Source organism: Triticum aestivum, chromosome 4A (assembly GCF_018294505.1).
Source record: "Triticum aestivum cultivar Chinese Spring chromosome 4A, IWGSC CS RefSeq v2.1, whole genome shotgun sequence".
Classification (NCBI taxonomy): domain Eukaryota; kingdom Viridiplantae; phylum Streptophyta; class Magnoliopsida; order Poales; family Poaceae; genus Triticum; species Triticum aestivum.
In genome coordinates, this window is record NC_057803.1 from 670,310,122 (window position 1) to 670,321,899 (window position 11,778).

Below are 11,778 nucleotides of genomic sequence, written 5' to 3' on the forward strand. Positions count from 1 at the left end.
GGCGCGTTGGTTCGCCTTCGAGCACGAGGAGGCGAGACGGCGCGGCGTCCGCAAAGTCTCCTGTAGCTCTCGCCCGCCGTCCATCGTCGTTCGCGGCGAGGACCAGGAGGCGGAGGCCGCCTACCAGGCGGCCATGGCGGCTATCCTTCGGAAGAGTGAGGAGGAGGAGCGACGCAGGGAGGCGGAGGAGGAGGCGGCATACGAGGCATGCATGGCGGATGCCATGGCGTTGTCCGTGTGCGGCGACTGCGTCGTGCTGCCGCTGGCGCCGCCGTCCCTAGAGTAGCACGTGAGTGGGTGGGCGCCCCGCCGATTTGGATGGGGGCGACGGAGGCGCATGATGCGGCCTACCTCGAGCAATGACGCCAGTGACGGCTGACCGAGGAGCGCTGCGACGGCGAATACCTCGAACAACTCGAGCGCGACGCCGAGGAGGAGCAGCGTGGGGCGAAGGATCCTCCACGCTAGGCCCAGGGCGCGGCGGAACAGGGCGGGGCGCCCCAGCCCACGGCGTCCGACATCGCCACTGCCTGAAACACGGCGTTCCCCTGGGCCGGGCCTGCGCCGACGCTGATCGACCTCACCGGCCCCGACGTTGACAACGAGGACGCCAAAGGGCAACGCGCCACCTCGTAGTTTACTTTTTTTAATGTTTAATTAATGTAAGTGTGGACTCTCGTCAGTCTTCGTGGCCGGCTTTAACGTTTAATTAATGTTTGTTTTTATTTTTGAAATACTTGTGTGTTTTTAATTTTCTTTTTCGTTTCTTTTATCTTACAAGAAGGACAAATGCCTCGTGTAGCAAAATTATCTACTCCCTCCGTAGTATCTATCAGCACTGTTGTGCCTAACTTTAGATGGATCGAGATCTCCCTTTTCTTGCTAGCTTTAGTTTGGTGGGTACAGAAAGAAAGACGAGGGAGGGAGCAACGGAGGAATGCCCTGCAACAAACAAACATCATCCAAACCACAGTTTTGGATGCCGCTTCCGGAAAGCGTGCTCTGCCCACCAACTCAGTTCAACACTCCAAGTCCAAACGAGCGGAGCATCCGCGGTTTGCACCCAAAACCGTGCGTGGCCGCCACCTTTTTGCCCGCTACAAATACACGGCTCAACTCCACGTCCTGGAAACATCAAGCAACAGACAGCCAGCCAGCCCATCTCATCTCATCTCGCTCGATCGCACTCCTTGTGCTGAGCCGTTTCAGCACAAGACCACGGCGAAGATGTCGTCGACGGCCACCGTCACCCGCGCCCACCTCGAGAACAAGCTCGCCCTCGCCAAACGCTGCTCCAGAGGTACGTAGCAACCAGTAGGATCCACTTCTTCAGAGTTCAGTTCAGCCAAGTTGTGTAACCATAGTCTGACACTAGCAATGCATTTCTTTTCCTAATGTTTCCCAGAGGCGACGCTCGCCGGAGCAAAGGCTGCAGCCGTCGCCACCGTCGCGTCTGCGGTCCCAACGGTGAGCTCCTCCGTCTGGGATTTGTTGATTTTCATGCAAGTTGGACTCTGGTTTTCATAACTGAACTGTTAATCGTACGTGCAGCTGGCGAGCGTGAGGATGCTGCCGTGGGCCAAGGCGAACCTGAACCCCACCGGCCAGGCCCTCATTGTCTGCACCGTCGCCGGGATGGCATACTTCGTCGCCGCCGACAAGACCATCCTCTCGCTGGCGAGGAGGCACTCGTACGAGAGCGCCCCCGACCACCTCAAGGACACCTCCTTCGCTGGCGCTGCCGCCGCTCGTCCCCGTCCACCGGCATTCTTCAGGCCTTGAGCTACTGTCCTGCTAAAGTATGATACGCACGCTTGCCGTTGTGCGTATTCTAGAAAAAACGCATGCACCGTTGTCTGTCAGTGTCCCAAGAAACTGCTGCGGCATGAATATCTGCCGCCGAAATGTATGCACATGCTTTACATCTGTGATCTGTGTACTGGATAAAACTGAGGGCTCGATCCTGGTTTCAGATAAGCGATGTACGACAGGCTTCAGATTTCGACGAAGAAGATGGGTCACAGGGTTAGCCGTGAGGCCGTGACTCTCACAGGAGAGAATTCAGGCGCCCCGACACGTTAAGATCCTAAAATGTTGGTCGTTTGTTTACACTAGAGGTACATAAACCTGCGAGGTAACTTGAAACAAATCCAAACAACTAGCCCATGAACTTGAGATCCGAGTTCAATTTGGTCCAAAATCACCTAGGCGCGACCACGTTGAGCTTTTTTTTTCGGCTGTCCATAAAGTGGGGCAGATTGCCGGCCATAGAGAGAAAAATTCAAAATATTTATGGAAGATACTTCACATAATAAATACTAAGTCAACAAAATTATTTTGTACTACCAATAAATGGCGGATCGTTCACTTTAGCTACATCTCAGCTGACTGACTTTTACATTTTGGGTCAGTCGATTTTTTAACCGTTGATTGCTGCTCCAAGATGCGTGCTAGTTGTTTTTTTATCCTGTTGTGTGTGCTGTCCTGTATTGGGCTGGATGTTTTTTGATTGACCCCTATTTTGAGTAAGTCGATTTCTTGTTGGGCTGAAGCCCGTTACGTGTTTTCTTATTAGGTTGCTTATGTGTGTATTTGCTTCTGTTTTTTCTGTCGGTTTTTATGGGTATATTTTGGGTGTTGGGTGAATACAAAATATATACACATAAGTAATTCATAATATGTGTATAAATTGTAATTCTATGAAAAATGCACAATTATGTGCGTATTTCTTACAATTGTATTTTCTGTGAAAATTCCACTACCATATGTATATTGTTGAAAGCACAATGGTTTGTATATATTGTGTGTAAATTTTGTTATTGTTTGGTTATTTTGTAATTTATTTCTTCTCAAAGGGTAATATCAATGCAACTAACTCATTCTTACTTAGAAAACTTCATTATTTTGACTTTGTTGTAGTAATTATTTCATATTTTTTTCTGAAGGGTAATGCCAAAATCAGTAATTCATTTTTTTTACAAAACATAGTTATTTTGTTTTTGATTTAGTGTTTGTTTCATTTTCTTTTTTTAATGCTAATCCCAATGTCACTAGTTCATTCCTTCTTAAGAAATTTTCTTTTTGTGAGAATTCTAATACTATATACTTATTCTGGCATATTATTAAAAAGTGCAATTTCTCCGTAAATGGTGTGCAAATTTCTCATTTTAAACTTTTGTTTTCTTTGTTTATGCATTTTTTTCTTCTTTTCTTTCTTCTATTGGTTTTTTTTTATTTTTTTGTGGGTTTCTGGCTGAGTGTAATTATATACATATAAATACTATATAATACTACCAAAATTTCATGATTATTTTATTATTTTTGTTTAGTACAATAAAGTGCAATTTTGATGCATAGTTATGCACAATTGTTTTTATTTTCTTTCTTCTTAAAAATGTATTATTTCAGTTACACTATGTGTAAATTATAGTAGAATGCGAAAAATGCACTATTATATGCTTATTCTTTGCATATTTTAGAAAGTGCAATACCACTACAAATTGTGTGCAAGTTTTGAAAGTTTTTTTGTTTTTTTTTCTTTATTGGTTATATTTTTGTTTGTTATGGGCTGAGTGTAATTATATACATACAAATAATATATAATGTGTGCCCAAATTTCATGATTATATGATTATTTTTGCATATTACGATAAAGTGCAACTTGAGTGTAAAGTTGTGCGCAAGTTTCTTTTATTTTCTTTCTTCTTCAATAAATAGATTATTTCAGTTACGCTTTGTGTAAATTATAATAGAATGCGAAAATTGCACTATTATATGTTTATCTTTGCATATTTGAAAAAGTGCAATCTCAGTGCAAATTGTGTGCAAGTTTTGAAAGTGTTTTGTACTTTCCTAGAAAATTTCATTATTTTGATATCGTTTTGTTTTTTTGGGAAGATTATACCAATGCTACAAATTCGTTCTTCTATTAGAAAACTTCATTTTCTAAGTTTTTATTTCATTTTTAGTTTTCTTTTCATTTCTTTTGTAAGGATGCCGATGTCACTAACCCATTACTTTTTAGAAAACACTTTTTTTTGCGGAAACCTCACTATATTATGCTCAATTTTGCATAGTAATAATACATTTTCCATGTATGTGTATGTATAAAAAATATATATGTGAGAGTGTTATTCATCGGTGAGATTGCACATATATCAAAGTAAATATACATGTGTGAGATTGCACATATAACCACTAATCATTGCATGCAAATACTCCCTCCGTTCCAAAATAGATGACTCAACTTTATACTAACTTTAGTATAAAGTTGGGACATCTTTTTTTTAAGACAACCTCGCAAAGCCTTTATTGATCCGTCACAATGTTTACAAGAACGAAAGAAAGATCTCCAGGATGACCTAACCAGACATGGCGGCCACCCCCGAGAGATAAAGCATGCTTCGCTACGTTGTGAGCCTCAAAGTTTGAGCTCCTAAATTCGTGACCTATTTTGCAAAACTAAAAACTAGCAGAATGTTCTATAATTTCATGTATCACCGCACCATATGAAGCTGAAGTACCCCTCTGTATATCTTCTACCACCGTCTTGCAGTCGGAGCCCACATGAATTCTTTGAACGTATAAGTCGTCCGCCAAGGCTAGTGCTTCCCTTATAGCAAGGGATTCGAGTGTTTGGGGATCATTGATTTGCCGGAAACCCACGACCGAAGCTCCAAGAAACAGGCCGTTTTGGTCCCTGCACACAGCTGCTACCACACCATACGTGCCTCCTGTCGACAGCGCTGCATCCACATTAACTTTGGCACATCCTTGTACCGGAGGTTGCCAACATTTTGGTCTCGGCATAGACGTAGTAACAAGCCGTGGTGACCTCTTATTGATCTGCTGCAGCTCTGACAAGTAACTCATGATGAAGCCGTTCGTGGAATATGGAGACTGGAAAATGTCCTCATAGATCGCCTTCCTCCTTGCACTCCATATCGCCCATGCTGTAACCACCAGGCGAGTGAACTCTTCAGACCGAAGCATATCGTGAAGAGCAAACAGCCACTGCTTCGGGTTATCATGTTGGCAGCTTACCACCTTTTCAACAAAATCATCGGGAGCTAAAGCCCAGATGCTCCTCGACATCGAGAAATTCAACAGCGCATGTCTCCAAGTGTCTGTTGCTCCGCACAAGTGGCATGTATTTTCGTCGGCCATGTTTCGGTGATGAAGGACCTCACATGTAGGCATCGACTGCCTAGCTAGACGCCAAACGAACATCCGCAGCTTCGAGGGTACCTGTATGTGCCAGATTGCACTCCACTGCTTACTTTCCTATACATTTGAAGTTCCTTGCTCCTCATGAAGCCATCCTTCCCTGCTTATCTTTGTTCTCAGTATCATACGGTAAGCAGAACGCACCGTGAAAACTCCCCGTCTCTCTTCATGCCAGGCCCAAAAATCTATTATGTTCCTCGTGCACAGTGGTATCTTGAGTATCTCTGCAGCATCAAAAGGAGTAAAGACAGACCGAACCAGATCTTCTCTCCATTGAGCCGAAGTAGCATCAATCAGGTCCGACACCCTCTCTGGCGGATTAGGAACAAGTGAAGTGATCGGCCTTTTGAAGTTATCACGTGGAATCCAGTTATGCTGCTAGATATATGTCGAAGCCCCATTACCAATTCTCCGGACTACTCCTTGTGCAACGATGTCCCTCCCATCAAGCACTACCCACCATATCTGCGAGGGGTGGGATCCCAACTCAGCTTCCAGGAGTGAGCATTGTGAGAAATATACAACCTTAAGCACCTTTGCACTAAGCGAGGTCTCGTCGGTCATCAGCCACAATGTCACTAATTGTCAAGCTGCCAGCGGGCAGGCGATCGGTGTGACACCCATGCCGAATCTTCAATAACTTTATGGAGCTGCTGGGTGGCACCAACCTACGCAAAGTAGCATAGCATGACCACGCTATTCGCAACACAAAAGGAGAATCACAAAACAACACAAGACAATGGTTGATTTCTTTACCCAATGGGAGAAATGACACCTTCACCAGGCTCCAGGGCCGCCGTACCATGCCGCCGAGATCCGGGCGAATGGAGGCCGTGGAAGCAACAAGGCGGTGACAGATCAGTGGGAGGACAAGACTCGAGGTGGTGGTGAAAAGGAGGGTCTAACAACCAAAATTTAGGGACGTGTCAGTATAGAGCACTGCAGGTGAGCCCGCAGTGGAGAAAGACACGAATTAGAGGGGCAAAATGGGAATTGTGGCCCCAATGGCGGGCCCCCACATTGACGGACACTCAAAGGGTCTTGTCGCCAATATTGGTGGGCCCATGTCGGAGTGGAAATGGAAATTATGGTGCAATATTTGACCCGCACATCACCCGAAAGGGTTAATCGAGTCTTTTCGTGGCTGCAGTTGATGTGGTGAAGTGATGGGTCCAAAATGGAATGAAACAACGCAAAGTTGATGGCAACCGATGGAGATTACATGCAGTTTCATACACCAATTTTTTTCACAATCGTTAGTGCCCGGACCGAAATATGGAAAATTGAGTGGCAGGACTCGAATATACAACATTGGCAGTGGCACAAACCGATTCTTCCCAAAAGTATAATATGAACTTTTTTTCATGATGGGTTTGGGGATATTGATCGCTATCATACATGTTAATATTTCCTTCCTATAAACTAGAACAAAGTGTAATCAATCAAAAATAATATGCACTCTATTATGAAATTAGGGGAGTAAGCCCTATCTATAAGACAACATGACCGTGGCTATTGATGATTTCTCGGTAGACTAGTAATGAAATTTCATAGGATTTAATCCCTCTGTTCCTAAATATAATATTTTTAGAGATTTTAATATGGACTACAACGGAGCAAAATGAGTGAATCTACACTCTAAACTATGTCTATATACATCCGTATGTTGTTTGTAGTGAAATCTCTAGAAAGTCTTATATTTAGGGATAGAGGAACTATTTGCCATTTATTTGAAGAAAGATAACTTTTACCCAAAGAAAAATGAAACATTTTAATTAATGACATTAATTGGATAGGGATAACCTTGTTGCCACCACATCTATATAAGGCGACTAGACGGTGCCCCTCATGACCACAAAAATATACTGGTTGACAGACTATTGCATAATTATATATTTTCTGTTGTTCTGTGTTCTTAGGCAATGGCGAACAACGGCATCTTCGAAGTGATCATTGTTTTTCTCATGGCGCAAGTCTGCTTGCTCATGATGATGGCAACACCGGTAGCACATGCAGCTGCTAGACCGGTGGGGTACAATCCAGTGTGCTGCCCTAGGAACATCTATTGTTGCGGGTTCGGTAGTGGATTGGCCAATTCACCCGCACCATCCATTGTATCTTGATGTGTGGTTTTATTTTCCCCCAAGTAGTAAGCTCAACATATAATTGATATATGTGGTTCATGTGTTATGTAATCCTGAATATTTGTGATGCTACTTTCAAGAGGTTATTGTACTAGTTACTTACTTAATAAAATGGGAGGAGATTATTATATATTTTGTTCGGAATATACCGCAAAGAGACTTAAGATTATGTTTACTTTAGTTCTTTTGAAAACTAGATTATTTTGCTGCATTGATTTAAGAAAAAAGAGTAACCAAGCATACACGTTGACCTCATGAGTCTGCAGTGTGTGCCTTTGGGAATATCTGTTTTATCATTCCGTTGGCCGTACATTGTGTCAAGATCATCCGTGTCATGGCGACATGCTTTATTTTCGTAGAGAACATAATTTTTTTAAAGCATTTATTGGGTAAAGGAGTATATCACCAATTAGTAGAAACCAACTACTATTGCCAGGCTTTTTTTTTTGTTAATTCAGGGATGCACACTGTTTTGTTTTGCATGAATACCAAAGTCATATATTGAAATGGTCTTTTCCCCCGGCAATGGATCCGGGCCAGGATCGAAGCAGGCGCCAAAGACTTGATTGCTTTTTAGTTTCATCCGTTGGGGTCCTATTTGCAAAGTTTCTTGCCTGGGCTATAATTTCTACTTACTGTTGGGTTCTTTTGTAATATGTTGCATGCTTATCTAATTTAAGTCTATGTGCAACCTATAAATCCAGTCGGAGATCCTCAGCTGTCCATCCATCTCATCTCATCCAACTCACAGTACTACTGATCTCAGCTTCACTAGCTACTAGTTCACTTCCTTCGGCACCAAGCTCTCTCCCAGGATGTCTACGGTGACCCCCGCCTACCTCGACCAGAGGCTCGCCGCCGCCAACCGCTGCTCCAAAGGTAAACAAAACGATACGATGTCCCGCCGGTCCTCCAGGGCACATTGCAGCTTTGTGTACTGTCTGTGCTAAAACTTGATCCGTAACTGCAGAGGCTGCCATGGCCGGAGCCAAGGTCGCTGCCGCAGTCCCCACCGTAAGTACACATTGCTCAGCCGGCACTAGTTGCAAGGACGAACAATCATCTCACCGTGTTCTTCCGTGCCTTTCTGCAGCTTGCGAGCGTGAGGATGCTGCCGTGGGCGAGGGCGCACCTAAACCCAACCGGGCAGGCGCTCATCATCTCCACCGTCGCCGGGATGGCCTACTTCATCGTCGCCGACAAGGCCATCCTGTCCATGGCCAGGAAGCACTCCTTCGAGGACGCGCCGGAGCACCTCAAGAACACCTCCTTCCACTAATTAGACACTTGATTAGCCATGGCCCAATAAACCGTGTGCGCAGGCCCGTACGTGTCTTCTGAAACATAGTATAATGTTTAGCGACAGGGCGAGCAGGCGAGGCGAAGATGGTTGCAGTGCTGAAAGGTGGTGTACAGCCCTTCAATTTGTGCGAGCAAGCACTAATTATCTGATGATGTATGTATGTAATAATGTGGCCATGTTCTCCATCTTAGTATCTTCCCGGAGATCTTGAATTAATAACAACTACTAGTTCTAATTTTGTACAACTCTGGTTCAAGTGCACTCATTCATCTTACCCTTTTTTTGTTTGCGATTATCATTTTAACACGCGTCAGTGCATTGCAAAAGACCGATAACAGTGACCCCCTACTCCTGCCGTGCTCTGTTCTGAATCCGAAATGCACGTGAGCATCATGCCACCTCACACGTTGAATCTTCTGGTATGGTTCTTAATGGATGGGTTGGCAAATAAGGATGTTTCTGAAAATGGAAAAATTAGCCATTTTGGGACAAGCTTTCTGTACTGGTGGTCAGTACCCGTGGGTTGGTTTGAGGTGTTTGTCCCCAGAGACCGGGGCACCTCGACATTTTTCTTGGCCGCGAGTCAGATAAAATGTATTTATACCGCATCCGCGTGTAAGTGTGCATTGTAATTTGTAAATACTCTTTCTTTTTTTTGTATGTCGAAGCAGTAGTGTAGTATCCTGATCTGCACCACTTCCAGATAGCCTCATAGTCAGCGTTGATGGAAGCATTCTTTTATGTCCGCTTGGCCACGCGTCGCCTTGGCCCTGGGCGACTCGGGCGCCTCCATCAACCCTAGCCCAGTCGGGCCTTCCTCCTCCCCGCCGCCGCCGCCGTGGCCAGAGGACGCCGCCGGGCAAAGCCTGTGCGGCCGACGGTGGCGGCGGGGGCTTCCTCTCGTGACGGCCTCTTTGCCTCTGTTGGGCAGCGGATCCGGAGGCATGTCGGCGCGTGTTGGGACCATGGGTCTCCAGCGACAGGCGGCTGAGTGCGGCGTCCGCTCGAGGGGCGTGCGCGGCGGCTATCGGCGGCATGGCATCCACTGCGTGGGGGTGTGCGGTTGGGGCTGCAGCGTTTGCTAGATTTGGGCACGACCCGGATTGGATGACGTTGTGGTTCTCCAACTTGGCCGGATGCATGGCAGCTTGGCTACGTCATGGGCTCAGACCTCATGGCGTTGATCTGCGGTGCTACTTCGGCTATTGCGGCGGCAATTGTGGTTGTGGTGGTTTGGCCCTAGCAATCTTCGTCCGTCATGGTATCTTCCCGCCGAACATCGACCTCTTCGATCTAGCCGCTGACACGTTCCGGTCTTCCCCGTCAGATATCTTTACGGATTGGTGAATATCGCCCCTGAATATCTAGATCGGAAAGGCTCCAGTGCATGCCTATATTATCAGCCAACACGGCTTCAAAAGGGCGGGACATGAAGCTTCGCTTTATCATCGAAGGCGTGGGTCATGTCTAAGCAAAGATTCCCAAGGCGTTGATAGAGGTGGAGAAAGTCATGGCGGCTGCGATTGGAGGTCTTGAAGCGTTGGCGGAAAGGTGTACTGGATGCGATGAAGACTGTGTGCTAGGTGTTTGATGGATTGCAACAGTGGCCTTGGCAAGCGGGGGCGGCGGCACTGGAAGTTCGCAATTTTGGTGGTGCTCCTCAAGTACCGAGTCTCGATACCCACGGTGAAAACCCAAGGTCTGGCCTTAGGGTTTATGGACATATATAGGCGAAAGAAGTCGGCCAGGGGAGCCACGAGGGGCCCACGAGGGTGGGGGTCGCGCCCAGGCGGGTAGGGCGCGCCTCCCTGCCTCGTGGCCACCTCAAAGCTTCCCTGACTTCAACTCCAAGTCTCCTGGATTGCTTCCATTCCAAAAATAACTCTCCCGAAAATTTCATTCCATTTGGACTCTGTTTGATATTCCTTTTCTTGGAAACACTGAAATAGGCAAAAACAGCAATATGGGCTGGGCCTCCGGTTAATAGGTTAGTCCCAAAAATAATATAAAAGTGTTTAATAAAGCCATCAAACATCCAAAATAGATAATATAATAGCATGAATGCTTCATAAATTATAGATACGTTGGAGACGTATCAGCATCCCCAAGCTTAATTCCTGCTCGTCCTTGAGTAGGTAAATGATAAAAAAAAGAATTTATGTAGTATGAATGCTAGCAGGTGCACAAGTTTGATCAATGATTATTTCAGTCATCTTTTCTAGCATCATTATATATTATAATAGTAGCTCATCTCATAAGACCTTTCATGATCAAGTAACAAGCTATTCACATGTGAAAGCATAGACCATAAACTTTCTTGAATACTAGCAAACTTCATTCTCAGTCATCAAACAATTGCAATTCATCTTATTTTCAGGAAGGGTCTATGTCAGAGCTTTGATTTAGCAAAACTTCACATACTCAACTATCATTTAATCTTTCACAATTGCTAACACTCACGTGATATTTATGGGTTCAAAGTTTTAATCGAACACAGAGAAAGATAGGGGCTTATAGTTTCGCCTCCCAACCTTTTACCTGAAGGATAATGTCTACAATAATAATTTATGAACGCCTACATCCAAGTGGATATATATATCCGCATCACCCCAACACAAAGTGCTTGTCAAAGGAAAAAATGTAAAAAGGAAAGGTGTTGATCACCATGACTCTTGTATAAGGGTAGAAGATAATAGTAAAAGATAGGCCCTTCGCTGAGGGAAGCAGAGGTTGTCATGCGCTTTTACGATTGGATGCACAAAATTTTAATGCAAAAGAACGTCACTTTATATTGCCACTTGTGATATGGACCTTTATTATGCTGTCTGTCACTTTTATTTCTTCCATAACAATATCGTATAAAGCTTATTTTCTTCACACTAATAAGTCATACATATTTAGAGAGCAATTTTTATTGCATGCACCAATGACAACTTACTTGAAGGATCTTACTCAATTCATAGGTAGGTGTGGTGGGCTCTCATGGCAAAACTAGTTTAAGGGATATTTGGAAGCACAAGTAGTATCTCTACTTAGTGCAAAGAATTTGGCTAGCATGAGGGAAAAAGGCAAGCGCAACATGTTGGATGATCCAAGACGATATAA

At 44.8% G+C, this 11,778-nt stretch overlaps 1 protein-coding gene across 1 annotated transcript; it reads left to right on the top strand.

Annotated features, from left to right (window-relative positions):
* The first annotated feature begins 789 nt into the window (after positions 1 to 789).
* On the top strand, positions 790 to 1,926 carry LOC123084241 (uncharacterized). Its single transcript, XM_044505950.1, has 3 exons — positions 790 to 1,300; positions 1,406 to 1,467; positions 1,552 to 1,926. The coding sequence occupies exons 1-3, from the start codon at positions 790 to 792 to the stop codon at positions 1,780 to 1,782; spliced, it is 804 nt and encodes a 267-aa protein (XP_044361885.1). The 3' UTR covers positions 1,783 to 1,926.
* Positions 1,927 to 11,778: the final 9,852 nt, after the last annotated feature.

Excerpts from the sequence above, each read along its gene's own strand:
- LOC123084241 (XM_044505950.1), top strand. The coding sequence starts at position 790 with ATGCCTCGTGTAGCAAAATTATCTACTCCCTCCGTAGTATCTATCAGC. Across the intron at positions 1,301-1,405 it reads CGCCAAACGCTGCTCCAGAG|AGGCGACGCTCGCCGGAGCA; the intron begins GTACGTAGCAAC and ends AATGTTTCCCAG. Across the intron at positions 1,468-1,551 it reads TCGCGTCTGCGGTCCCAACG|CTGGCGAGCGTGAGGATGCT; the intron begins GTGAGCTCCTCC and ends TCGTACGTGCAG.